We start from the raw sequence: 27,885 nt of genomic DNA on the forward strand, positions 1-27,885 counted from the left end.
AATTTTTTTGTCAGTTTTACTTCAAATACACTGGCCTTACTCTGTAAATGTTCAATATCTAGATCTTCCTATGACAGCCCTGTGAATTTTCCACACAGAAAGAAGGGTCAGGCCCCAAACATGTTCAAGTTTCACTTGCTTGCTTAAATTGATCGTGATACCCTCTTTGCCCCACTGCTAAGTTCTCCTGTCGTGGTATATGTATTAAAGCCCCAGATATTGTCATCATATAAGCTACCCTTAGTTTTGTTTATGAAAAAAAATAAATTCTCTCCTCAGTGTGAAGAAGAGCTTGGAGTGGGGATAACATGCATGCTAAGGTCTCCTCTAAAAATAAACCAAGGAAAAAGGGCTGTGAATGAACTATTTGAAAAACTACTACTAATTTTTAAGCCAGTCCCACAATTTTTGGGGGGAGACTCATATTTTGGGAGGCTAATCACCCTTTTGGAGACACAAAAACCCCAGGCACGTTTCCAACATCTGGTGTAGCCTCAAGAAAAACGTAGTTTTTATGCCTGAGAGAGGCTGAGGGAGGAAAGTGGGTCCAATCACTGCTCTCTCTGCCAGGGCTGCCAGTTGGCAGGAGCCATCTTTCCCCTCATCCCCACCCAAACTGCTTCCACAGGCTCCGGGACTAGCTCCCGCGGGGGAGCAGGTTTTTGGTTGTAACCCTGTCGATCTAAGGACGTAGGCAGGCAGGCAAGCTTCTTTGGGTAGATGTGATGTCTTTTATTGGACCGGGAGGGACAAGAAGCACGTGGCCCCAAGCAGGTGACAGCTGTTTCCCGCGCAAAAGATATGAAGGGCTGGATGTGGCCGCAGGAGCTTCCACAAGTCCGGGGCACGGGGCTTAACACGTGCAAATGAGTGGGGGCGCTTTTTTGAGGGGAGAAAGACATGACCGAAGCGCTTTTAAACGTGCAGGCTGCGGGTGGGGCGGGGGGAAGAAGCCCTGCTACCCGTTCCGATCGCTACACACAGCGCGGCTCAAGGCCGAGCATCGCCCACTACCTCCGCCCCAGCTGGCGGGGGGGGGGATGGGGGCGGACTGGCGCGCGTGTGCAGTCCGAGCCGGGCTCCTCGTGGCGCCAGGCAGCAGTCGCTGGAGGCGGCGCTGACGTCATCGAAAGGGGCAAGGCACTGCAGGGCACTCTGGTGGGAAAGGAAGCTGGATGCGTGCGCACACGCGGGAGGTGGCGACGTCATGGCTCGGTTCGCGCTGACCCTCGTCCGGCAGTGAGTGCGGGCGGGCGGCGGTGACAGTGACGGCACCCTTCCCCCCCACCTACATTCTCGCCCCACCCCCGCCCTCGCGCGTACCTCTGTGGCCCCCCCACCCTCGGCCCCGGTGTGGAGCCGCCCCTGGCCCCGCCCTCTGTGCCGCCTCGAGGGGAAATAGGGGGCGGGGCGTGACGTGGCCGCTGCGGCCGCTGTGTTGCCCTTTGCCCCAAGTTGAAGCGAGGTGACGGGAGGCGGCGCTGAGTGGCCTCTGCCAAGTGCCCGGCCGTTAGCGCGTGTGTGCGAGCATTTCAGCCCTTGTATGATCAATAACAGCGTGGAACACGGATAAGAGAAATGCGAAACTCTTAAAACCCTCGGTTCGGAGGTGATACCTTTTATTAGACCAACTGAAAAACGGCAGCTCATTGATGCAGTGTCAGCCTGAATGGGTTTGGGGTTTTTTAAATTAATATATCTTGTGTTCCAGGTCAAAACAGCCAAGTTGGATCAATTGAGCAGGACTTAATGGGCCCCAAAACCGCACGGATTGGCCAGGCAGAGCTCGGTCATTTTAAACCCGGCGTGTGGTGCTACAGCCGGCCAGCGAGCATCCTCTATCCCAGGCTCCCACCTGGGCCTGCAGGTGCTCCCAGATCTGTTGGCAAGCACTTCACATGCAGGTCCAAGCTAGGAGGTCTTGGGATTTGGATGCTCTAAGGCAGTGTTTCTGGGTCACAAGAATCTGTGAAAGAGTTGCGAACAAACTTGAAACATGGACTTTCCCTTAAAGGAAAAAAAGTAGGAAACTCTGGCTTGCAGCCCTCCATGCCTACACACCCAGCCCCTGTCCCACACACTGGGGGCCTGGTGGTGGGGGACACTGGGTGGGGACTGTCCATTGATGTTCACAAATGGGTCTGGGTACAAAAAAGGTTGAGAACTGCTGCCCTAAGATACTACAGACAAGCATCCTCCATCATCTGGGATTTCAGATGCTTCCTATGCTCAATCTTAGCCCATAAGAGGCCTGTCAGTACTTTTTTGTGAGTGCTTGCCTCGAAATAAAGAAATGCTTCAACTTGACCCTGTTCTCACTCACTAGAGACCTACAGTGAGCAATATAAGTAAATAAGACTACTTATTTGCATAGTTAGTGTATATTTTTCAATGTACAAATACAATAACTTTGACCTTCCAATATGATAATTTCATATTTAAGACCTGGCAGTGCTGCCTTGTGGCTCTGTCTTTAGCCCAGGCCCCATGGGCATGGCTCAGAACCCAAAAAGGAACCGGCCGGTACTTCGGGAAGCTCTGGGCTCCCTCCTCTGGGGCAGGTTTCTTAAAGAAGTCTCCAGAATGAAATTAAATGTTTAAATTAAAAAATGTCAAATTATATAAAAAATAATTTAAATTTTTTAAATGAAAACAAAAATAAATGAATGAAGCCCAGGGTGGTGTGAAGAGCTGCGCTGATCAGACCCTGTGGATCTCATGATTCTGGCATTGCAACGTGCAACAGGAGCCCACAGGCTTTTATTGGAGCCCTTAAAGAAGTCTTCAGAATCAAATGAAATGTTTAAATTTAAAAAATGTCAAATTAAATTATACAATTATTTATTTTTAAATTTAAATTAATGAAGCCCAGGGTGACATGATGAGCTGTGGCCGTCAGACCCCACAAATATCACCATTCTGGCCTTGCCACATCCAGCAGGAGCCCACAGGCTTTTGTGGGAGCCCCCAGCATCTGGTGCTCCAAAGGGCTAGAAGCCCTTGGATGTAGAGGGAATTCATCTCCCTGCCAGGCTAGAAGCAGCTGGGGCCCAGGGGAGGAGTCGTGCTCGTCTCCTCAGAGGTGCAGAACTTCTCATCCTCCTTTCCCCTGCCTCCCAGCCTGGCAGGACGGTGACTGAGTTACGCGCTTAAAACAGAATGAAGCATACAGTTGCCCAGAGCTTAGCATAGGTCTTGCTTTTGTAACATGGCAGTGCACAGAGAGGAGTATGAAACCACATCAACACCTTTAGCTCACGCAGTTGGAGACCTCTGTTTCTTAGTTGGTTCTTCACTCACTCTCCCACAGCTTTGCCCAGCTGATGGTGATGCTAATGCTTGCTGGAAGCCTGACTGCCTTGAGTCCGGACCCTGTGAGCCGTGTGTGGTGTGCTCTGCTCAGTGTCCCCACCCTCATTCCCATCTCTGATTTGTCTTTGAGTTGTCGCAAGAAATCAGTGATGTGCCCTTACAGGCCCCCATCACCGGGTGAGGGAGGGGGAAGACATAGTTCTACTTGCTGGGCTTTGGCCCATCTTCTTTCCAGAATAGCACCAGAATGTATTCAGACTCACAAAATTATAAGGCCTGATTGCCTTGGGCAGCTACCATAAAATAGAGTATCTGTCTGTATCTTTCAGTAAATTTTCAGTTTTGCAAGGGAGTCTGCATTTGAAAGCATCATATAAGGTCTTCCTAGTCATCCAGGTTCATAAATCATTGTTGCAACTGTACACTTAACCCATAAAGTCAGCCTTAAAAGTAAAGGCATGTACTGAAAAAAAAAAGGGCAAAGCAGCAATGCAACCTTACACACAGCTGCATTTTGGCTCCTCCTCTGAGCAACTTCTAAAAGTTTGGGATGCCTTCCATGGAGTTCTTTCCTTTGCCAAATGCTTTGGGGAAATCAAATGTATATGCTTGCATTCTAAAGACTTTTTCAGTTCTCACTGAAATTTTTTCTGTTTTGTATTATAACACACTTAAATTTTAATATAACGCTGCTGGAAATGGCTGTATTCAGAAGTATCTACAGAACTTACAACATGCTACTCGAAGTAAAATGTTGTGATATACAAAACTGACACGTGGTAGTTTTAAACAGCTTTTAGAGTATTTTAACTTAACTCTTGAAGAAAGCATAACACTATTTTTTTGTTTATACAATGTCTCTTGAAACAACTGAAGTAAACACTCTGGGAAACACTTGACCTGATCCAAAAAATTGCTTCCATGATATACTACTTAATTAAATCTGACTAGGCATTTGAAGTTTTCTTTATCTGAATGGTTTACCAAAATACAGATGACAAATTATATCAGTAGGTTTTGTTATGTTGCTTGAAGTGCCCTGTTGCGTGTGCAGTTACTTAAGGCTATTTGTAGACTGTAAGCAGTTGGGCGTAAGGTCTTCCTCCTGCCAAAAGCACTCTTGACTTTGGCAGAGATAAGAGTGTTCATTTAGGAAAAGGATAGTACTGGGTAATATTAAAACAAGCATTGATATCAGAAACTGTCATAATGTATAGCCTTAGCTTTTATCTTTCAGTTACAGTGGATCTTGAAGACTTCTGAACACCGTGAATAGTTTTTTGGTGTGTATGTGTGTGTGTGTGCACGCGCGCGCGTAGAATCCAAAAGTAAATGTTGGCCCTAAATTTCTGTGACTTAGATTATCATAGGTAGTTGTCAGTAGTCATTTATTAATTATATTCTTTACAAATACTTTGCTCATTTCTTTCCTTCCGCTTAAGAGTTTAATGCCTGCACTGTGCAACTAAAACGGTATCTTATAATTTATTCTTAATGATCTGAATCTGCTGATTTCGTGATTCGGGCATCATTTTTTTCCTACTTCTAGGTCAGTTGGAAAATAAGCCAAGCTGAATCTTTTTCTTTTTAGAAAAGTGAAAAATCTGAAGGTGGGGTTTCCTAAAGCAGTCTTTATTAGCCATATTTGGATTCCATAATAGTCTTTAGGAACTTTATCGTACGCTTTAGGGGGTAGATTTAGACTGACTTGGAGTGTGTTTAAAATTCTGTGTTCATCATTTTCTCAGATACTATTTTGTATTTTAGTTGGCTTTTAATGACATTTATAGAAGGGGAAGAACCTGCTTGTCATGACCAGCCATCTCTCTGTGGATCAGTTTGAAAACCTGTTTTATAGTATTGCCAGTGGTTCTTCATTTGCCAAGTCAGTGATATGTTTGGCCTTAATTTTGCAAATACGTAGCAAAATGTCCTTTTATTCATGTGAGGAGTCACCAAGCTTAGGTGTGTTTTTGCTGCACTGGGGCCTTTATTTGTACTCTTGAATAAAGTCTTCTATATTGCAGTGATGCAAACTCACAAATTGCAGTAAGCATTCATCCAAAGGTAGAACTGTAGAAATAGTACATTGAAAAGACTTTCTGTTCAAAAAGAATATTGTCCACAAATTATTCTCAATACATACTGCCAGTGATCCAGGCTTTGGGGCCTGTAGTTCTGCTACCAGGCATATATCCTTGATATTTTTTTTCTCATTTTATTTATATTCCTCCACCTCTTGTACCACTCTTAATTCTTTTCCCACTTTGATCTTCATACCTTTTAATTATTTGTAGACTTAAGCCTCTTCCCATTCCTCACCCTACTTATCCTCTTGTCAGGTGGCCAAGTGTAGCTGTTTAATCTTTCCTTATAAATCAGTCTGCATTATTTTAGTCAGTCTTTTAATTTCCTCCAGTTTTTTCTTTCTGTCAGTGCGGTACTCAGAATGGAATGAAATACTCTATTTCGGAGGAGAGTATACAGAACTGGTACCTTCTTTTTTTTTTACTGCTTTTGTGTGCTGCCTTGCCCCCCTGCTGAATCTTTGGAGCCTTGTATAGACTTACTTCTAAAGCAAAAACATTTCTGTCTTTCAGTGGAGAAACAAGATACAACAAAGACAAGATACTTCAAGGTTAGTGTCAATCATACTCTCACTGTTAGTTTGCTAAGTTTTAAAATTACATTCCTCTGCATGATAAGATGTCCTATAGTTAATTGCTGAACTATTATCAGCACTTTCCCTTTTTTATCAAAGAATGCTCATAATAAGAATCCTTACCTAGGCTAGGAGTGTAGCTTTAACTTATACAGACTTTAAAACGTTAGTGTTTGTTTGTAATGGTTTTCCACGCTGGATGCCTGCCTGTCCCATGCTAGTTTTGTTTGTTTTTTTTTTGGGGGGGGGCTTATGCCTACAAGATGTCCAGTTCAGAGTGGAATAGTTTTTGGTACCATCAAGAACATTAGAACGTGTCTTTTTCAGTTACAACATGTCTTGGAGTTTAAACTACTTAATTATAGGAGGAGCTAGTAGCAACATCCACAGTTTCGGGTTGCCTTGTACTTCCTTATAAGACTATGTATTCTGTAGATTCTAACATAGCCAAACTTGAGCTGTTCATACTGGTTTGCTGTACTGGATGATTGCCTGATTGCCTCAGGCTTTTTTTTTTTCTTAATACTACTGGAGGTCCAGTTGAACTGTTTCTCAGGAAGTATTTCAGCAAAATGTGACGTGTTTTGTTTATATATAAAAAAAAAATTTTTTTTTCTCTGAAGCTTTAGCCTCTATGCCTGGGGCATGGCTTAGAATTTGGCAGGGAGATGTGACTTTGGTGTTAGGATTTTTTTTCCACAGGCAACACTGACCATGGTTCCAGACTTGAAAAATCACATCACATGCTTTGTAGAAGCTTGATAGTAGCTGGCAGCTAAATTCTAAGAATATTCCATCTCTATTGAACTTGTTGGACAGGACTTTTCCCACAGGCTGCTATAGCACTGAAAATGAAAGCAGGAGAGTCTCTGCTCTCAGTGTTCCCTGTGCTGGCGTAGTGAAAGTGGAAGTGGCCTGACTGGAAAGAGAAGAAAACCAGGGGTGGGGAAAACTTCAGCAGAGGGGGTAGATTGGGACAAGAAGTATACAAAGATAGTGGAGAATTCTGAGATCAGATGAGGAACCAGAGTGACTAGTATCTTGAAGACTAGAACTGACTGGGAAAGAACCAGGAATGGGATTTGTTATAGGGGAAACCAAGACTCAGATAAGGGGAGTGTTGCTGGCTAGAGAAGAACTGGGGAGGAGGGGAAAACTGGAATGAAAAGTTGGATGGGGTTGTTGTACAAAGTGGGAGGTATATAATGAGTGAGATGGACAAGTGCAGAAAGAGAGAGGATGGCCTTGTGATCAAGGAAGCCTCTCTTAGAAAATTGGATCCTATGCCTACTTCTGTCCCAAAGCTCTGGACAAGTCTCTTTACACCAATGTCTACTTATTTTGTGTTTGTGCAGGTGTACAACCTGAGATATTGGGGTCTCTATTTATAGAAGTGCAGAGTATTCGCAATTGCATGTGAAGTTGTTGTCAGCTGTGGTTTAAATGTCCACTATTTAATGCTACATACACTGAAAAATCCCGTACATGATCAGCTTTAAATTGCTTTCACATAATGGTAGCTCTGCCTTTTTAAGGTTATCTGATTGGAATTGGGTATTACTACTCCTGCTGTATGTATGTACTTCTAGAAAGAAAAGTTTTAAAAGTTTTAAAACTGGGGTTAGGCTCCGAGAGCAGCAGTTAGGCTCTGGGAGCGGCGAGAGATGCGTGGGTGAAAGCCTGCTGTGCTCCCGCTCCCCCGAAGCCCCCCAGAGACCCCCCCAGCAGCCACAGAGCCCCCTGCCGTCCCCCAGCACAGCTGGAGGTAAGCGGGGCCCATGGTGGGAGGGGGTTAACCCCTAGAAAGTGGGAGGAGGCAGCTGAGTAAGAGCCAGGCCCCTACTTTGCCCAGCCCCCCAGGGAGCCACGCGAACAGGCACGTTTATTTGCCGGCACGTGAGTTAGCGTGGAGTTCGCATGGGAGGGTGCACGGGAGGGCCTGAGGCCCCGCCTGTGAGCCCCTCAAGGTAGATAGTCCTAGCCATAGCCAGCCCACCAGCAGCATGTCATGGATGGGCATGCGCTGCTCCCCGAGGGTCCCCTCGGGGTCTGCAGCCCTCCTCTCTGGCACCTCAGAGACGGCCACCTAGACGGAGCCTATGATTCCAGGCTCCACACAGACGGAGCCCCTGGCTCTCAGCTGCGGGGGCTGCCTGTCCCTTTTTCAAGCTCTGGGCCCGGGAGCATGGCTACCTTCCCTTGTGGGGGGTCTGCTCCCTACTGGGGTCTCTGGCGCGCCAGCTGCAGGAGCTCCAGGCCACAGTCCAGAGACTGCATGCCATCAGGGACTGCGAGCAGGAGATTGACTCCTACTGCTATGCCTTTCTCCCTTGGGAGGCAGAGGGTCTCCCTCCAGGACAAGGGAGGACTCCGGGACCTCTCATTCTGTCCAGTCAGGGGCGTGGACCAAGGTGGTCAAGGGCCCTAAGGCCCGCTGCACCAAGGCCCCTGTCCTGCCGGACCTTAGCAACAGGTACGCACCTCTTGCTGCTCCAGCAGAGCCTGCTGAGTTGCCAGCTCCCACAGGCATCACAGGCTCAACTGCAGCTACTGCCTCCGCTCTCCCCAAGACAAAATGTAAAGTGTTTGTTGTGGGAGACTCCATCCTGAGGGGAACTGAGGGGGTAATCTGCCGCCCTGACCCCTTAGACTGGGAAGTCTGCTGCTTCCCAGGGGTCCGCATCCAAGACATTGCGGAGAAGATCCCTAGGCAACTCCAGACCACTATCCCATGCTCCTTATTCATGTGGGCACCAATGACACAGCGCAGAGCGCTCCCAGCTGGGTCATGAGGCACTACAGAGATTTGGGACCAGGGCTAAAGGGTCTGGGGGCACAGGTGGTGTTCTCATCGATCCTCCCAGTCTCGGGATACAGGTTGAGGAGGGAGGGGAGGATCCAGGTAGTGAACCAAAGACTGCAGCACTGGTGTCATTGGGAAGGCTTTTGCTTCCCTGACCACAGCCCACTCATTGGTGAGAAAGGCAGTGAGCTGCTGGGAAGAGATGGCCTCCACCTCTCTCCCCAGGGGAGGAGGCTCTTCTCAGTCAGACTGGCTGACCTGCTCCACCAGGCTTTAAACTAAGCCCGCTGAGGGATGGGGGGACTACTGCCACTGCTGGCCTGCTGAGCAGCCCTTGCAAAGCCAACAGGCCAAGGCACTTAAGGGAGCCCACCCCTGCCCCAGCCCTGGTACAATCTGTGGGCAAGGCAAGAGTCCCCAAGGGGACACTTGCCTGCCTGTACACAAATGCCAGGAGCTTGGGGAATGAGCAGGAGGAGCTCGTCCTCCTGCTTAATGTAAATAATTATGACGTCATAGGGATAACAGAGACCTGGTGGGACTCCACCCATGACTGGACCACGGGTATAGATGGCTATACCTTGTACAGGAGGGATCAAGTAGATAAAAGGGGTGGGGGTGTAGCCCTCTATGTTAGGGAAAGCTACGCATCCCTGCAAGCTGATGTTGGCGACCAGGGTGGACGACTGGAGACACTCTAGGTTAAAATCTATGGGGAACATGGCACAGGGGACACAATGGTGGGAGTCTACTACAGACCTCCCACCCAAAGTCCTGAGCTTGACAAGGAGTTCGCCCAGGAACTGACTGAGGCCACATGCTCCAGGTCCATGGTTGTTATGGGTGACTTCAATTACCCGGACATCTTGTGGGAGGATCATTCAGCAAAATCTGAGTGATTGCAAAGCTTGCTGTTGTGCGTGGATGACCTCTACCTGACTCAAGAAGTCTACAGGCCAACAAAAGGTAAAGCGCTGCTCGACCTGATACTGGCTACTGGGGATGACCTAATTGGTGACCTAGTTATCAATGGGAAGCTGGGTGACAGAAACCATGAGCTGATCACCTTCACCATCCGCCATGAAGCTGGCAAGTCAGTCAGCAACACTGAAGTCCTTGACTTCAGGAAAGCCGACTTTAACAAGTTCAGGAGGCTTGTCAGTGAGGCCCTAAGGGACCGGGACCCCAGGGAGAGGGGAGTTTAAGAAGAGTGGTTGCTCCTCAAGGGGGCAATCCTCAATGCACAAGCTAAGTCTATTCCATCTCGGAGGAAAGGCAGCAAGAGGGCACAGCAGCCCCCCTGGCCCTCCAGGGACCTAGCAGACCTCCTGAGGGTAAAAAGAAAGGCCTACAAAGGATAGAGGATGGGATTCACCTCCAAGGAGGATTATTCTGCACTGGTCCGGTCCTGCAGGGAGCAAAGCAGGAAAGCCAAGGCTGCAACTGAACTCCAACTAGCTTAGAGCATCAAGGACAATAAAAAGTGCTTTTTCAGATATGTGGGGAGCCGGAAGAAAAGCAAGGGAAACATTAGACACCTGCTGAACCAGATGGGACAGCTGACAACTAACACCCAGGAAAAAGCCAACCTATTAAATGAGTACTTTGCATCAGTCTTTCATCAGTCCCATAGGATGCCCATGCCCACCATGGGACAGGGAGGTCCTAGTGAGAGAGATCCCCTGCCCTCCATTAATGCTGACCTCATGAAAGAACACTTTGAGAGGCTGGATACCTTCAGGTCAGCCGGCCCTGACAATCTACACTTCAGGGTACTCAAGGAGCTGGCTAGCATCATAGCCCAGCCCCTGGCATGGATCTTTGAGAACTCCTGGTGCTCTGGTGTAGTGCCCGAAGACTGGAAGAAGACCAATGTGGTGCCTACCTTCAAGAAAGGGAGGAAAGTAGATCCGGCTAACCATAGGCCCATCAGCCTGACTTCTGTCCCGGGGAAGGTCTTAGAAAAGTTTATTAAAGAGGCCATCCTTAATGGACTGGCCGACGCCAACATCCTGAGGGATAGCCAGTGGGTAGGTCTTGCTTGACCAATCTCATTTCCTTGTATGACCAGGTGACCTATCACCTGGACAAGGGAGAAGAGATTGATGTCATATATCTTGACTTCAAAAAAGCCTTCAATCTGGAATCTCATGATCACCTCTTGGCGAAACTGGCCAAGTGTGGCCTTGGGTCCACCACGATCCACTGGCTGGGAAATTGGCTCTGTGGTCGGACCCAGAGGGTGGTAATTGACGGAAGTCAATCGTCATGGTGCCCTGGGACCAGTAGGGGTCCCCCAAGGCTCTGTCCTTGGACCCATATTGTTCAACATCTTCATTAATGATGTGGACATTGGAGTCAGAAGTGGACTGGCCAAGTTCATCGATGGCACCAAACTCTGGGGCAAACTCTGAAGACAGACGGGTGATCCAGGCTGACCTGGACAGGCTCAGCAAATGGGCGGACAAGAACCTGATGGTGTTTAACACTGAAAAATGCAAGGTTCTCTGCCTTGGGAGGCAAAACCTGCAGCATTCTTATAGGCTCGGCAGTGCTACAGGCTGCAAAAGAAAGAGACTTGGGGGTCATCATTGACCACAAGATGAACATGAGCTTGCAATGTGATGCTGCAGCTAGTAAAGCGACCAAAACGCTGGCTTGCATCCATAGATGCTTCTCAAGCAAATCCCAGGACGTCATTCTCCCCTTGTACTCAGCCTTGGTGAGGTCGCAGCTTGAGTACTGCATCCAGTTTTGGGCTCCACAATTCAAAAAGGATGTGAAGAAGCTTGAGAAAGTCCAGAGAAGAGCCACACGCATGATCAGAGGTCAGGAAAACGATGACAGGCTGAGAGCCATGGGGCTCTTTAGCCTGGAAAAACGCAGGGTCAGGGGTGATCAGATGGCCACCTTTAAGTTTAACAGGGGTGACCACCAGTATCTGGGGGAGCGTTTGTTCACCAGAGCACCCCAAGGGATGACGACGTTGAACAGTTATAAACTACTGCAAGACCATTTCAGGCTGGACATAACGAAGAATTTCTTTACTGTCCGAGCCCCAAGGTCTGGAACAGCCTGCGATCGGAGGTGGTTCAAGCACCTACATTGAACACCATCAAGAGTAAATTGGATGCTTATCTTGCTGGGATACTATGACCCCAGCTGACTTCCTGCCCTTTGGGCGGGGAGCTGGACTCGATCTTCCAAGGTCCCTTCCAGTCCTAATGTCTATGAAATCTGTGAACTGTAGTTGTAGGAGACGGCTAATTGAGACTTCGGGCCTAATAAGCAAACTGTGGTTAAACTTCAGTCTCTTGTGCTGTTTTGTCTGTCTATAAGAGCCCAAGGGATGGATTTTGGAGATGTTATGGGGTTAACAGCACCTCTATATCACAGCTTACCTACTTACCTTTAATGTGAGAGGATCAAAAAAACAAGCGTCCATCCCTGCCTCTGAGAATAGCAGTCAAGGTTTAAATGACTTAAATTTCTCCCAGTCACTGGGTGCCTTGCAGATTCTCCAGACATTACAGACCTGGTACCTTTTTTCAGGATATACCTTTTCTTCCCATTCATAAGAGTCAGTTGTGGTGGAGGAGGGCAGGCATCACTATTAAACTCCTAGGCAAACTGGGAATTGATTAAAGGAAGTCTAGTACAGGGCTGTTGAACTTCTGGACAATGAGAGCCTGCATGCCCCACAACCCTCAGATATCCAGGCCACACATCCAGCAGGTATCCCCCTCCCCAGGTTATTCCCCCACCAGTCCCACAAGCAGCCCAGCTTCCTTTCAACTGTGTGGGTGGTACAAGTGGCCTACCACATGCCCAGTGTAAGCAGTGTGGCTCCCCTGCAAAGCAGTGCCACCTCCCTTTTGGCTGCACACGCAACGTGGGCAAACCAGTTCCCCTCTTTCGCCATGTGGGCAACTTCCATTTTTTCCTGCTGTGGGTATAGTGCCTTCGTGCTGCCCTGACCTACCCTGTCCCCAGAAGCAGGGGCAGGAAGCTGGAGGTTGGGAGAAGAGCCTGGAGATCCCAGCTGTCACTGCAGCAGCAAGAGTGATGAGAGGGAGCAGCAGCTGGGTAGTCACCCAGGAGCTGCATTTTCTCCCCTTGGGGCCAGATTTACCCTGCTGGCTATGATTTGGACAGCCCTGGTCTAAAGTGTATAATGTTTAAAGCAGAGGTTCCCAAACTGTGATACACATACCTCTGGGAGTACACAAGACCTCTCTAGGGATACACAGGAGAAATTGTGTAATGGTGGATTTAATTTTCATTATAATATTGACATTTAAAGGGTTATAATATGTGGGTGGGGTATACAGGCAGCTGATAAATCTGGAGGGGGATACGCAATAAGAAAAAAATTGGGAACCTCTGGTATACAGGATATACAAGGAAAAATGGTGTTAAAAATCTTCAAAAATGGTGGCATAGAGGTATTCCCCCAGCCAAAATTAAAAAAGAAGAAAATTTATAGAGTCAGAAGGGACCTCAGTGGGCCATCCAGTCTGACCCCCCCTGCCCTGGCAGGCAAGCAAAGAGTCACCAACTCTAGGGTCATGTGATCCCAGCCAGGTGCCTGTCCAGTCTCCTCTTGAAGACCCCCAAGGATGGGGCTAGCACCACTTCCCTTGGGAGCCCTTTCCAGACTCTGGCAACCCTGACCGTGAAGAACTTTCTCCTAATGTCTAGCCTAAACCATCTCTCCGGTAGCTTATGGCCATTGTTCCTTGTCATTCCAAGGGGTGCCCTTGTGAACAGGTCCTCACCTACTTCATGTTGCTCCCCCCTCCTTATGAATTTGTACACTGCCACAAGGTCACCTCTCAGCCTTTCCTTGGAGAGGCTGAAGAGGTTAAGGTCCCTTAGCCTTTCCTCATAGGGCCTTCCCTGCAGGCCTCTAATCAGGTGAGTGGCCCTTCTCTGGACCCCATCCAGGTTGCCCGCATCCCGCTTGAACTGCGGCATCCAGAACTAGACACAGTACTCCAGCTGTGGTCTGACCAGTGCCGCATAGAGGAGGAGAATCACTTCCCTGGCCTGTTTGTGAAGCACCAACGGATGCATGACAAGGTGCAATTGGCTCTGCCAACTGCTTCATCACATTGACAACTCATGTTCATCATGGAGTCAACAGTCAACTTACTAGTGATTGAAATTTTACTTGCTAGTAATTGTTGCTCTGCATGTGTGTTTAATTCTTGCATACATAAATAAGCTGTAAGCCTTGGACATATTCATTTGTAGCACTACAAAATAGATGCTGGTGAAGGAGCCTGTGCTTGATAGCCATGGCTGCCACTACACAAATCAGATATTTGGCAGAGCAGAGGAGAACAGCAGCTTACCAAGGACTGTCAAGGAGCCAGCTCTCCCTCATGCACCATTATAGACGTCACAGATCTGCCTGACTGGTGGCAGGTATGCTGTACTTTTTGATGCTACAGGTGGCCTGAATGTATGTACATTTCTTTTGATAGCTCTACAAGCAGAAGTAGCACTAGAAAAAACTTCTTGTCTTTGCTCCTGGAGTTTTAACGCACGCTGTTCTTTTCTACTTAATTTACATGATGTTTGTTGAATTTTGAGTTTCTGAGTCATGGGAGACTGGGTATGGTATAGCAGGGCTCCTGTCCTGCCTGTGTGCTCTGGATGCTATAAATGGTAAATCAACTAAAACCCATGCTTGAAGCGTTTGGGAACTTCTTGTTTTGTAGGTCAGGGTATTGATGAGCCCCTTTCTGCAACTGGTTTCAGACAAGCAGATGCTGCTGGTATGTTTCTCAGTAACGTGAAGTTTAGTCATGTCTTCTCAAGTGATCTTCTTCGGGCAAAGCAGGCAAGTACTTTTTGAGGCATTTGAAAGCAAATGTGAATGTCACTATTTGGTAGTTTATTTATTTAAGCAATTTTTTGCTGGGGTGTGTGGAAGAAATCAAACTTTGCATTGTGGTTGAATCAGAACTGACAGAGCCAGCTTTTCTTTATTGAGGGCTATACTGTGATCACGGGGAGAATTCTATACAGCAAAGGGAATCACCCACTTGTCTGTTTCAAAGGATTTCTTGCACTCTCTAAGTTTACAAGCATATTTATACTTAAGACAGAGAAAGAGAAAAAATATGACCTTGAAGAAACAAAACGATAGTAAATTACACAGACATTTAGGAAGTTTACTTAAACAAACCATCTGTGCACAGGGCAATATATCAAGACAGACCAAGGCATGCAAGATTTCTTATCTCAGAACATATAACTGAAATAAGCAGTATCAACCTTCTGGCTTCTGGTCAATGTCTGTTTTTCTAGTCAAATAGGTCAGAAGCCCAACTAAATTACTCTTACAGGTGGAGGCGGCCTGAAATAATACAACAACAATTGTGAAGGAGACAATAAGCTTAGAATTAAGTGTTAGGGTAGATATAGACCTTGGGCTCTTCTCAGAAGAGCACAAAACTTGAATAGCTCTGAGTTAACACTTGTTGACTGTGAGTTGTATCTTTAATACACATTGTACAGTGTTGTCCTATCAACTGCCTGCCACTTTTTTTTGTAATTGTATATACCTGTGGTTTGGTGCTGGTGGTACCTTGACATTAACTCATACTGGTAGCTGAGAAGTCTGACACAATATCTAATGGTGATTTTGTAACACTTCCAAGAGCTGACTTTTGTTTTAGCTTTAAACCTACCCTTTAAACATCAGAATCTGCGTTTATCATCTTTTGCTTAATCCTGATTCTTCCACTTCACTAAATATGGTTAAAAGGATATTCAGTGGTTAACATTACCTAGATAATATGAAGTTATTAAGAGTGTAGGACCCAACAAAGTTCACTCTGTTATAAAAAGGATCCAACAGAGAGGGTTTACTGCTGATTGCCATTTAGAACCTATAGGATATACGCTGAATTCCTGAATGACTAAAAAAGGGCTAATGTGCATTAGAGTGTATTAAAAGAGAAAGGGGGTGTGGGGTAGGACTGCATAAATCCACCAATCTTAACTTTAATGCTTAGTTATTTAACAAGGCAATAAATGTTTGACCATCTGTAAGAAATTGAAATGCAAATTTGAGGGCAACATGGGATAAGCACTCACGCACAATATTAAAGCAATTTACTAGTAACTTCCTTCTTTGGCAGTGAATACAGGAAATAGACTATAAGATTGCTTCGTTTTACCTTGTGTAATATGGTTATATGTTATATTCGCCTAGGGATTTTAGATAAACATAAACTAGATGAAACTTGTCATAAGCTAGATATCTAATTGGCAAACACTTGTAAAGAATGTCCTTGGTTGACAGAACTGACCATGGTGCTAGAGGGATAAGTTCTTGGTCCAGTGCTAAGATTTTTCACAGGATCATGGTTTTGTAATTAATTGTTTCAGAGTAAACTTTAACAGAAGTAAAACAAATTCTTCCTGGACTTGCGTATTTATCTACCCACAAGACCAGAGTTGGAAACATAATTGGACAAGGGGAGAAACCACATGAGCAGTATTATGTATGCCAGTTGTTTGGAGATCAGAGGACCCCAGTTTAGCCCTGTTGGTTTTAGTGCCAAGGAACATAGTAATGCTTTTAGTCTACAGGTCAAGGATAGAGATAGTCAAGACTAGGTTATACCATCCTTAGTTTTATTGACTAGCAGTTAACACTTGGACTATTGCTATGTTCAGTCTGGGTGGCAGGATTATTACTTGTATGAATAGCGGCAAAGAAAACTTGTGCTCATATCTTAAGAGCACACCCAAAATATCATTCAGCATAAGAATTTGTTTAAAATAGTTAGGCATGATTTGTAAGCCTTTTGTGTGTGGCACTCCTAGTGAACTCACCTTTTTTACCTATCTTCCCTCTGCCTTGGAAAGCGTTTAAAAAGCAAGCATGTGTGTATGTAGCAGGGGAGGGTCAGATATGCAAAGGAATGGCACATTGCATTCCACGTGCATCATAACCTGTATATTTATACTTCTTACAGACTTTAGAAAGAAAGATCAAGTCTCATTTAAAAAAATATTTCAGTCTCTAATTGAAATTCCAAATACTCTTCTAACAATTATATATTCAGCCCTTTTGCAGAATATTCTTTATAAATCATACTTGGGCTAATACCTCTTTCTGTAAAATACCATTTACTTGCATAACAGCTGTGATTTTTGTTTTCCTGAAAATTTGGTTCCAAGAGAGCAGGTGCCCCCATTACATGCACCCTGAATAAATACTGAGGAAGTACCATGACTAAACACAACCTGTAATTTTGTGTTCAAACATTTGTCTCCATGTCTTCATCTGTACAATTTTGTAGACAAGACTTAATGCAAAGTGAAACTGCTACACCTTGTGTTATGGGTTTCCCATCTGGGTGCCCTCCATCTTTTCAAGAAATCACAACTTTTAAGAGAAACATCTCTTGTAAAGGCAGGGGATGGAGGGAAATGTTTCTTTGGAAATTTGGATGTGATCATAACACAAATGACCTGTTTTTCAAAATGTTGAGGTAGTAATCAAGGGTGCAGCTGTCATATGTGTGTAAATACTAAATACTCTGGTGTTTATTTGTAATGGTTTTGATTGGCAGACATAACCATTTGAACTGATTTTTTCCTCACCAGATGACTGTCACAAGCTGATTTTTTTTGTTTTTTGAAAAGTTCATCCATTTCAGAATGGAATTGGGGAAATGTGAAGGTTTTCAGGTTTTTTGTTTTGGTTTGTTTTTGCTAAAAAAAAAACCCCAAAACCTCCGAGAAGGTCTGGCACTTCCATGTTTTAGAGCAGGGACTTGAAATTTGGGAGTAAGGAGTTTTTACTAGAGGGAAATGCCTGTTGGCATTCTTTTTGTAAATAAACCCAAATGTTGGCCACGTTTAAAAACCTTTGAAAAGCTGCAGTTAGCATGTGCCAGGATCTCTGTAAAATATCTTTCTTGAGTGTGCTCCATCACCTTGCTATTCCTAAGGTATGAGGAATGCAAGTTCACTTTCCTCAGCAAAAAACTGAGTGGTCTCCCACCAAAGGCTTCAGTGGCAAAATTAAGCTTTTCCTGTATTGGCTTCTCCTACCTGCTGCCATCCAGGGTATTTTGGGCCACTGCAGTTGAGATCAGGGGACCTGTCTTTACTGTGTGTTCACAAACTCTCAATCATTCACTATTGGCATCCAGGCAGTGTTGAAGAAGCTATCTGATTTGAATACAGAAGGGGTAAGTGAGACTAGGGAGGAAGAAAGGAGTAGGTGGATACTGGATATTGAATACTGGGGAGAGAAATTTCCTGTCTGGACAAATGTATACCATGGAAATGGTTGGACTGAGTCAGTGGAGGCAGAAAGAAGTAGTATTAAGGTACTGGGCAGGGTGAAACTGGGGGACAGTTGACTGGGTGAGAGACACTGCGACTTCCTGAAACTGGAGGCTAACAATAGGAACTAGGAAGCTGGAGAAGGGAGACAGATGAGGGCTGGGCAAGGAAATTGTTATGGGATATTGAGGGCAGAAGGACAAAGTGGGAGTTAGACAGCAAGCTTGGAAGGGGAAGAGACTGAGAGTAGGTGGACAAGAGGATGGGATTTGGAAAAGGAGCCAGGTAAAGAAAAACAGGTTCTGGATTGGGATAAATTGCAGAGGGTGGTGCATGTGGGAAGAAGTGTCATAGGGAATGGGCAGAGGTATGCAGGTCCACTAGAGCCCTCTTATCCTGAGCCTGGAATAAAATCTAAGATTTCTGAGTCTCACAATCTCACTGCTGTCAACAACATACTCCTCTAGTGTTGCTCCATAAAGAAAATGGCATCCTGTTACTGCCATTTGTAAATTGGTTAGCTCAAAAGGCAGAGATTTGTGTAGTTGATCTGAAGTTCCACCCCTGTTGGAGAAGGATGTGGATGACAATATGATGACATGCAGTGGAATTTGGGTTTTTATTCGCTTTTTAAAGCCTACAGAATTGCATACAACCCCTCCTCCGCGCCTCCACCAAAAGAAACCCCAACACGAAACAACCCTTGTATTTAAACAATCTAAGAGTAGAGCCAAAAGATCAAAGCATACAAAATGCTATCTTGAATTCCATGATCGCATCTTTTTTTTCCCCTTAAGACCCTTGCCTCTTTCTCTTAAGTTTAGATAGACCTGGCCTGGGGTTGCATCAGAGCAATGTAATGAAGGAGCAATTTGTCACTGGGAGCCTCTGCTTCATTTATTGCAGAAGCTGAAAACATATGTTATGTGAGGCAAGAGTTCATAAGAAAGAATATGGTGTCCTCAAGCACTAGATTCATTTCTGTCTCTGCCACAGATGTCCTGTATGATGCTTAGGAAATCAGCAAATCACTTGAAATAAACATTATCCATATCTTGTTAATAAAAACGTAAAGAAATAATCAAAGGAGAGTGAGTTAATGATGACCTGAATTTGTTGTGGAACAGCTGGTGCATGCTTACAGTTAAGCCATGTATGTGAAAACTGAACCAGGCAGCTCACTTCTGTTTCATTAAGGTGTAAAGTGTCCTGGTTCCATTTTCACTCGGTGGGTACATCTACATGTGCGCTTTACTGTGGATTAGACTAATTAGCTCCACAGTAAAGCATCACAGTCTACAAGTGCTGGTATTAGGGCACAGTAGATTAATTAATTCTGTTGTAAAATAGTATTATCTTATGGCAGAGTACTTGCGTGCATTCAAACACACGTGTAGCACACTGTGGCAGAAAACACGTGTGCTAGTGTGAGGGTTGCCTGTCAGCTAGGCCTGCACTCTAGCTTCTACCCCACCAGGCTCCCTGCCGGCCCAGGACTTCTTCACCCTGGCTCAGTGTCCTGTGGTCCTGGGCACATGTGTAAACACTGCCTGGAAGCAACTGACTCTGGTGTGAACTGCACCACAGTTTATTGCGTGGCTCTAATTGCTCATGTAGATGTACCCAGTGTGAGGTAATTGTGGCTGCAGAAACAGTAACTATGTATCATTAGCTGTAATTGCTTGCCACTGTTAACTTGACTTAATTTGAGTGTGAGGAAAGCATGTGTAGCCCTAGCACACACTACTGCAAAAAGGATGCAGTCTTGTGTGCTTGGGTTACATGTGCACCAGTAGTGAGATTCACAGATGTGCTCTTTGTGATGTTTTGTTTATTGTAAGGCAACTAGCTCTTGTTTTATACTACTGTATGTTTGCTTTCCAGACTGCAGCTGCAATTACAGGAAAGAATAAGTTTTGCAAAGATATTGTAATAAAGTATGATGCAAGGCTTCGAGAGCGGGTAAGTACAGAAATAGGAGTTCTTGTTTTTAAATCGAACACTTTGAAAATGTATCTAGCCGCTTAAACAGAAAGATTGGGCATTCCTTTCTGAATGCTTAGGTAGGCTTCTTACGCCACTTCTATAATTATCAAGGACCAAATTCTGTCCTTGGCTGTACAAGGAATTCCATTTGTTCCAGTGCTTTCTGGTTTCATGCAAAGAGAATTTGATTGGACCTGTCACTTATTTCATTATCACCTGGTATATGGACTGATGCAGAAACTATCACCTTGCTGTGGGATAACCTGTGTACCCGATTAACCTTTCTAGTCTGCCCAAGTACATAATTTTGCCTGCTGTATGAGCAAAACTGTGTATTGAAGTAAATAAACTGAATCCAAGGCATTTTTTAACCCAGGTTATGGTTGTCACTGTGTTAACAGGAAGTGCCCTCAAGTTGCTATCCTGACACATTCAGCTTAATTTTAAATGAGGAAATAAACACAACAAAAACAAAAAAGGATGGCGGACTGCCAATAGGTAAACAGTTTGTTTAAACAAATTTGTGCCACTTCCTCATTCTTTTCCCTCCCTCCCTCCCTCATTCTTTGTTTTCCTCATCATCTTTTTTCCATAGAAATCGGCAACACTTGTCTCCTAAATGACCAGAATGTAATTTTGTCTTAAAAGTCGATTGGCATAGGCAGAGTTCTGCATATGTTACTTTGTTGGCTCTTCTAGTAAAAAACCCTTCAGGAGGGAAGGAATGAAAGGAAGGAGGGAAATGAAACAGTGGATTTTTTTTTTAAATGTAGTCTATAAGAATTGACTTTCATCAGCTGTAGAGCCTTGATTCCTTTTGGGGAATTTACCTTAGCACTTTTGAGCTTTTCTACTTCAGCTGAAGAAAGTAAAGTGCTGAAGTGCCTTTGTTAGCAAACAATTTCATTTCTGATTACAGGAATAAATTAGTTATGGTGGCTAATGGCTTGGATTTCCATATTTGTAATTTACATATTGAGACATAATTGAGCAGTGATTATGTAAACTGGCAAGCAGGGATTTGTGTAAGAGGTCCAGCTATGCATTTTTCTAATTATAAAGTATCTCTGTTCATTTTTTTTCTAAATACAAAGCAGACCTGCAGCATTTTAATTTTCATAGTTTCATAGTTAGTAGGATCGGAAGGGAACTGAGCAGATCATCAAGTCTGACCCCCTGCCCTGGCAGGAAAAAGTACTGGGATCAAACGACCCCAGCAAAGTGTTCGTCTAGCCTCCTCTTAAAGACCCCCAGGGTAGGAGCCAGCAACACTTCGCTTGGCAGTTGGTTCCAGATCCTAGCTGCCCTGACAGTGAAGTAGCACCTCCTAATATCTAGCCTAAATCTACCCTCTACCAGCTTGTGACCGTTATTCCTAGTCACTCCTGGTAGTGCATGGAGGAATAGGGACTTCCCCTATGCCTGCTGGTCCCCTCTGGGTAGTTTGTAACAGGCCACTAGATCCCCCCTCAGCCTTCTCTTGTGGAGGCTGAACAGGTTCAGGTACCGTAGCCTCTCCTTATAGGGCCTGCCCTGCTGACCCCAGTTACGCGAGTGGCCCTCCTCTGGACCCTCGTCATGTTGTCCACATCCCTCTTGAAGTGCGGCGCCCAGAACTGGATGCCGTACTCCAGCTGCGGCCTGACCAGTGTCACATAGAGGGGGAGTATTACCTCCTTGGACCTGTTTGAGATGCATCTATGGCTGCATGACAAAGTGCGGTCGGCCTTCCTGACTGCATCCCCACACTGCCAGCCCATGTTCATCTTGGCATCAGTGATGACTCCAAGATCCTTTTCTGCCTCTGCACTGATGAAAGGGAGTTCCCCAGCCTGTAGGTATGCTGCTGGTTCTTCCCAGGTGCAGCACCTTGCACTTGTCACTGTTGAAACCCATCCTGTTCCCATCCATCCACCCCTGTAACCTGTCTAGGTCTGATTGCAACCTATTTCTCCCTTCTAGCGTGCCCGCATCCCCCCCCATTTTAGTGTCATCAGCAAATTTGAACAGGGTGCTTTTTACCCCCTCGTCCAAGTCACTGATGAAGATGTTGAACAGTGCGGGCCCAAGGACCGAGCCCTGTGGAACCCCACTGCCCACATCGCTCCAGGTCGAAAATGACCCATCCACCACCGCTGTCTGGGTGTGGCCCTCCAGCCAGTTAGCGACCCATTTGACTGTGTAGGTGTCAACACCACAGTCCCCTAGTTTTTTAATGAGAACAGGGTGAGAGACAGTGTCAAAGACCTTCCTAAAGTCCGGAAAGACTACGTCCACTGCTACCCCTGCGTCTAAGGATTTTGTGACCTGGTCATAGAAGGCCACTAGGTTGGTCTGACAGGACCTGCCTCTAATGAACCCATGTCGGTTGCCCCTAAGCATAATCTCCTCTGCTGGCCCCTCGTGGACATGTGCCAGAATAATTCTCTCAAACAGCTTACCCAGGATCAAGGTAAGACTAACGGGCCTGTAGTTCCCCGGGTCCACCTTCCTCCCTTTTTTGAAAATGGGAACCACGTTGGCCCTCTTCCAGTCCTCTAGCACCACAAGTGCTTGTAAAGCCGTGCCAGGGGTTCATGCTAATAAAGGACATCCATGCTAATAAAGGACTAAACCTATACTTCACTTAAATATTTGTATTTATTTATTGTCAGTAACATGGGATAGGGTGTTAATGCCTCCAGAGTGAATTATTCATGATCTATGTTCAAAAAAGTTCATAAATTAACAAGGTGCTATATGCATATGAGCAGTATATAGGATGTGCATTACAGTGTACATGCCTCTATATGTAAAGTGCACTAGAAATCCTACAGATTGCTTTAAAATATGCATTTTGGTTCCCCATAATTAAATTGAGGGGAACCTACGTAAGCTTCAGTCTATTTTTGCCACAAGACTTTGATTTGGGACTTATCTCAAGCACTTCACTGAAAATGTTACATGTTCTCCAATCCAATAAAAACAAAAACTGCATATTTCTTTAAGTATTTTTAACTTAGATCTTTTTCTAGTTAAGGAAAAAAAGTATTTGTCAGCCACTGAAATAGTTTTGCATGGGTTATTTTCTTGGGAAATCTAGAAGTTATTTTCAACGGTTAGTGCTCCAATTATAATAATTATAATAAATAGCTTTCCAAGTGGATCTATTTTGTGAATTTTGTAACTAATTTTCAAATGACTAAGAGGATAATTGTGCAGAATTCAGTTTTTTAAATAATTCCCTGTATAAATGTACCAAATTTTAGCTCTTTCAGTATATCTTAGTTAAGTGGGGGAGGGAAAGGGAGAAAGTATACTAAATGAAGGACTAAGAGTTAGACTTTAAAGACCCAGACCAAGAATACTAGCTTAAACTTACTTTCCTGGGTCAAAAGGGAAATGGAGGAACTGAATTTTTAAGTGAAGTTAAAGCTTGAAGTTGTATTTACTTTTCCTTCCCTTAATATTCAACTAAATAATTTTCTGTAAATGGCCTTTTGCAGAAATATGGTGTTGCAGAAGGCAAGCCTCTGAGTGACCTAAAGGCAATGGCGAAAGCTGCTAGACAGCAGTGTCCTTCATTCACGCCCTCTGGGGGAGAAACATTAGATGAAGTACGGTATACTGTTTGTTTCTTCAGTCCATCTTCCATGTCTTCTTTATACCTGTGCAGGCACATCTATTTCCTAATTTTACAAATGCTGTTTTACTTCAAGCTTAATCCAATCAACGCTAGCACTTGTCGGTTCCATACTGTTCTTTCCCTCTGGACATTAAAGACTATCCTTCATTTTACTCCTTTTTGTCTTGATATGCTGCTTCAAGAAATAGTGCTGCCTCTGTTTTGGAGTGGGATTGGGACTTGATTGGCAGAAGCTGAATTTACAAAGCATCATGTGTTAAACAGTCAGCACATGTGCTGTGAGATCAAACCTGACTTTGGTTTGGCTCGGCTTATTTAAAATATTAGTCTTGGGTTGTATTTCTTATGATCTTGTTTCCTTTTCACAGTATTAATAGGAATTGCTTTCACAGTTCTCCTTGGGTTTGAGAGGCAAAAACTTTCTCTAACAATAGTCTTTACATTCACAACTTTAATGTGCTACAGAAACAGCTGCCTGGAGACTTATGTATTATGCGTATGTGTTATTGGCATAGGCAGCGGAGGCCAGGACTAAAGAGGCTTAGCCCTGCCAAATGCAGAGCAGCAGATAGGGCCTCTGGGCAGCTTGGCCGTGGGCTCTGGGCTGCTGCAGTGGAGGGGAGGGGCACGCGCACTCAGACATGCAGCCAGAATCGCAGCCCTGGCATGTGGATTACTGCCCAGCATAGCATCCAGGCAAGTTGCAGCATACTCCGAAGGGGAAGGGGCTTGGGGAGGGGTTGGGGGAGATTGAGGCCCCCACATTGCAGGAGAGAGTGGGACAAAGTCAGGGGCTGAGGTGAATGGGGCCCCAGGCCAGGTCGTGGGACTCTTGGAGCCCAGGCGGCTCATCCAGAGGCAGGAGATATGATCCTACCACTGCGTGTACCCCGGAGGAGGCATGGGGAACATGTGTCCCGGGATCTGTGCTCAAGGCAAAGGCAGGCTGTGCTCTGTACCTTGCTGCCTAAAGAGCCAAGTGATGCCTCTGTGCTCTGTACCCCACGTGCAGCAGGCACATGGCATGGTACCGCTCCCAATCAGCGGGGCACAAAGTGCAGCCCTCCTCTATCCTGCGCACAGATCCAGGGGGCATGTGCCCCCCATACCGCACCCATGGTGCACACAGCTGCGGGAGCCCCCCTGCCTGGGGATAAGCTGCCTAGGCTTCAGGTGTCCCACAACCCAACTCTGTCCTGGGGCCCCATTCACCTCAGCTCCTGCCCCTGCCTCTGCCCAGCCCCTTCCCCATGACAGATTTTCCTGGGGGACAGGTGCATGCACACACTCTCATGCTCAGCCCCCCCCAGCAATGTTTTCTCCCTCTGCCTAGGTTTATTAGGGATACAGCTGCTTCAGATTTCTGTTCTTCAGTCTAAGATGTGTATATAAACTTTTTTTATGTATTAAAAAAAAAATTGATGTTAAAAGTGATTCAGGTCACTGGACTTGAGTGCTTTAGCAGTCTTCACATATGTATTCCTTTTTCCTAATGTCTTTTCTTAGGTGAGAGCACGTGCAAAAGATTTTTTTGAATTTCTGTGCCAACTCACTCTTGAAGAAAGTCAGAAGGAAGTTGTGCTGGATACAGCAGGCAATGGCTTGGAAACATTAGAAGAAAAATCAGTTTTCCCTTGGACAAACCATTACAATGGACCTGAATTTAACTCCGATAATGACAAAGCTACTAAAATGCTAGATGTCAATATACTGGTAGTGAGTCATGGGGCATACATGAGAAACTGGATTCATTATTTTGTTTCAGAGCTTGAGTGCAATTTACCAACAACTTTAACAAAGTCACAGCTCTCTTCTGTGAGTCCTAATACTGGAGTCAGCCACTTCATTATAAAACTTGGAAATGGAAATATTAAACCTGAAATCAGTTGCGTTTGTCTTAATCAAGATGCACATCTAGTAAATGTGGACAGTGGCAATGTGTAGCTCAAAAATGTTAGCAATATTCAGTGTGTTATATGGCATTTTTAATGTTTTAAATTAAATTTAAATTGATTTAAAGCAGTCTTTAAAACACAAGTAGATTTTAATCAACTTCATATTGTACTTGATAAACTGGCCTTATTAGTTAATTGTGTTGACTTGAATTCTGTTACTGGCACTGTATTGAGTCTAAAGAACTACAGTTAGCTGCTGTCTTCATAAATATATACAATATACATTGCTGCAGTGGCTGATAATAAAAGCTAGCATGTAAAAATAGCAAGCACTCTTTATGAGCATAAATTTGATGACATTACTGTTCAGATGCTTAGATAGTTATTTTTACAGTGCATAGTTTTCAGTATCTTCTTACCATAAAAGGGTTGCAGGTATTGTCAGATACTTAAAAATATACTGTCAAAAATTATTTATTTTTTCTCTCAACGGCTTCAAACAACTTGGAAATGGAAATATAAACTTCAAATCAACAGTGTGTGTCTGAATCAAGATGCACATCTAATAGAGGAGAGTAGTAAAAAGTGTAGCTCAAATGTCAGCAATATTAAATGTACTACATAGCATTTTTAATGGTTTATATTATTTAAATATTGAATTTTATATGTTCTGTAGGTAATTGTTTCAAATTTGCATCAACCTCTTGTTTTAATGACTTGGTATAAGAAAAGGGATTAGCTGGTGGGCAGAGCATGCTCGGGGCTGATTTCCTGGTTCTGCCACTATCTAAGCCTTCAGCCAGGTCCTTTCTCCATTTGTAAAATAGAGGGATGATACATACCTACCTCAGAGGGTTGCTGTGGGGAATGAGGTTAGTAAAGCATTTCTTGATCTGCTGCTAATTACATTGAACAAAGTATTTATTTATAACGGTAAGTAGAGGAACACTTAAATTGCATGTAGCCAATAATTAAAGCCTTTTTCCTGATGAGACATCTGTCAATGGGAATGTTAGGATTGCGTTAGTTTGCAGAGTTCAGGAAATGTAGTTGCTCAAATGTTGCTTGTATTTTCTGGCTATATACTATATTCCTGCATCACTGCAGTGTTTGTATTATTTGTGTATATGTTCAGATATGGCTTCTGTTATTTATGGTCTCCATATTTTGAAGCAACTCTCATTTGCATATTCTAAGTCCAAATAAAATTATTAAAGTTTCATGCATAGCAAATGTCATTAGTTCTGTTTTTTCCACAGAGTATGAAAAGTTTAAGGAGCATCTACACATTGCCCTCCAGTAACATTGTTACTGTGTCATGCTTTAGTACAGCCTTTTGGCCATGATGGATGCCACCGCCCATGCTAGCAGGGTGGATCAGGCTGCACTGTGCCCTGTGGGGCTGTGCTGCAGTGGGCATGACCCAGCTGCCTGTTGCTGCCAGCAATGAAGCCTGTGCACCACAGGGTGGGGGTAGGCGTGTGGCAGCCCCCCCCACAAACTCCACCCAGCCCAGCCCATACCACACCCCACAATCTCCAACATCTCTCACTCTGCATGCCCAGCTGCCAGACAGCATGAGATCTGCTGGCAGGAGCTGTGGCTGCAGAGGCAGCTATCCCCACTTCTGGTTAGCAAAGGGGTCGGGGGAGCTCTGATTTTTTCCTATGATGAAAAAAAAAACAAAAGCAAACACCAAAGCATAAAGGTATTTAGAATTTATTTTATGATGATGATGATGGTGGTGGTAGGAGGCACTAGTAGGCTTTCAAATTGCCTTAAAACTGTAAATATATCGAACCATTGCCCAACTGATCTCGATCTCTCTCTCTTAATAGTGGTGTTTCATTTTAATACTGGAAGAACACAAGTTTTGGGGCATTTTAAAGAATGCGTAAGATTTAAAAAATCCCAGATACATTCACAGAAGTTTAGGGCTGGAAGGGATCTCATGAGATCATCAGATCCAGCCCCCCTGTGCAAAGAAGTTGTTGTTTTTAAACAGGAAACACCAGGATTCCTGCTAGTGAGGCAAGTGACAGGATCTAGGCAAAGGAGCCTACTCAGAGCTGGTACTAAGGACCCAGTTGGAGGGCAAACAAGATGGCTGACCTTCTGGCCATTTGGGGCCAGGAGGACATGATTTAACAGTTCAAAGCAGGCCACCACACTGAGAACATCTTCCAGGCAATAGCTACCCAGATAGCAGACTGGGGGCACATATGACAGCAGTGCCACATGAAGGCCAACTGTGCAGTCACTGGCAGCTGGCCCAGAAGTGCAA

The 27,885-nt window shown here is 44.9% G+C and overlaps 1 protein-coding gene across 2 annotated transcripts; it reads left to right on the plus strand.

Moving 5' to 3' along the window:
• The first annotated feature begins 1,134 nt into the window (after positions 1 to 1,134).
• On the plus strand, positions 1,135 to 26,831 carry TIGAR (TP53 induced glycolysis regulatory phosphatase). Of its 2 annotated transcripts, XM_090043894.1 has the most exons (7): positions 1,150 to 1,239; positions 4,550 to 4,595; positions 5,913 to 5,950; positions 14,504 to 14,625; positions 19,980 to 20,057; positions 23,567 to 23,677; positions 25,213 to 26,831. In XM_090043894.1, the coding sequence occupies exons 4-7, from the start codon at positions 14,563 to 14,565 to the stop codon at positions 25,648 to 25,650; spliced, it is 690 nt and encodes a 229-aa protein (XP_089900020.1). In that variant the 5' UTR covers positions 1,150 to 1,239; positions 4,550 to 4,595; positions 5,913 to 5,950; positions 14,504 to 14,562; the 3' UTR covers positions 25,651 to 26,831. The 2 variants fall into 2 exon arrangements, with proteins under 2 accessions (XP_089900019.1, XP_089900020.1); XM_090043893.1 differs by lacking the exon at positions 4,550 to 4,595 and having other exon boundaries at positions 1,135 to 1,239.
• The last annotated feature ends 1,054 nt before the right edge of the window (positions 26,832 to 27,885 follow it).

This window comes from Crocodylus siamensis, chromosome 4, assembly GCF_052110815.1.
Source record: "Crocodylus siamensis isolate JL-2025a chromosome 4, ASM5211081v1, whole genome shotgun sequence".
Taxonomy (NCBI): Eukaryota; Metazoa; Chordata; order Crocodylia; family Crocodylidae; genus Crocodylus; species Crocodylus siamensis.

Excerpts from the sequence above, each read along its gene's own strand:
- TIGAR (XM_090043893.1), top strand. The coding sequence starts at position 1,208 with ATGGCTCGGTTCGCGCTGACCCTCGTCCGGCA. Across the intron at positions 20,058-23,566 it reads ATGCAAGGCTTCGAGAGCGG|AAATATGGTGTTGCAGAAGG; the intron begins GTAAGTACAGAA and ends GGCCTTTTGCAG. Across the intron at positions 23,678-25,212 it reads GGGGAGAAACATTAGATGAA|GTGAGAGCACGTGCAAAAGA; the intron begins GTACGGTATACT and ends GTCTTTTCTTAG.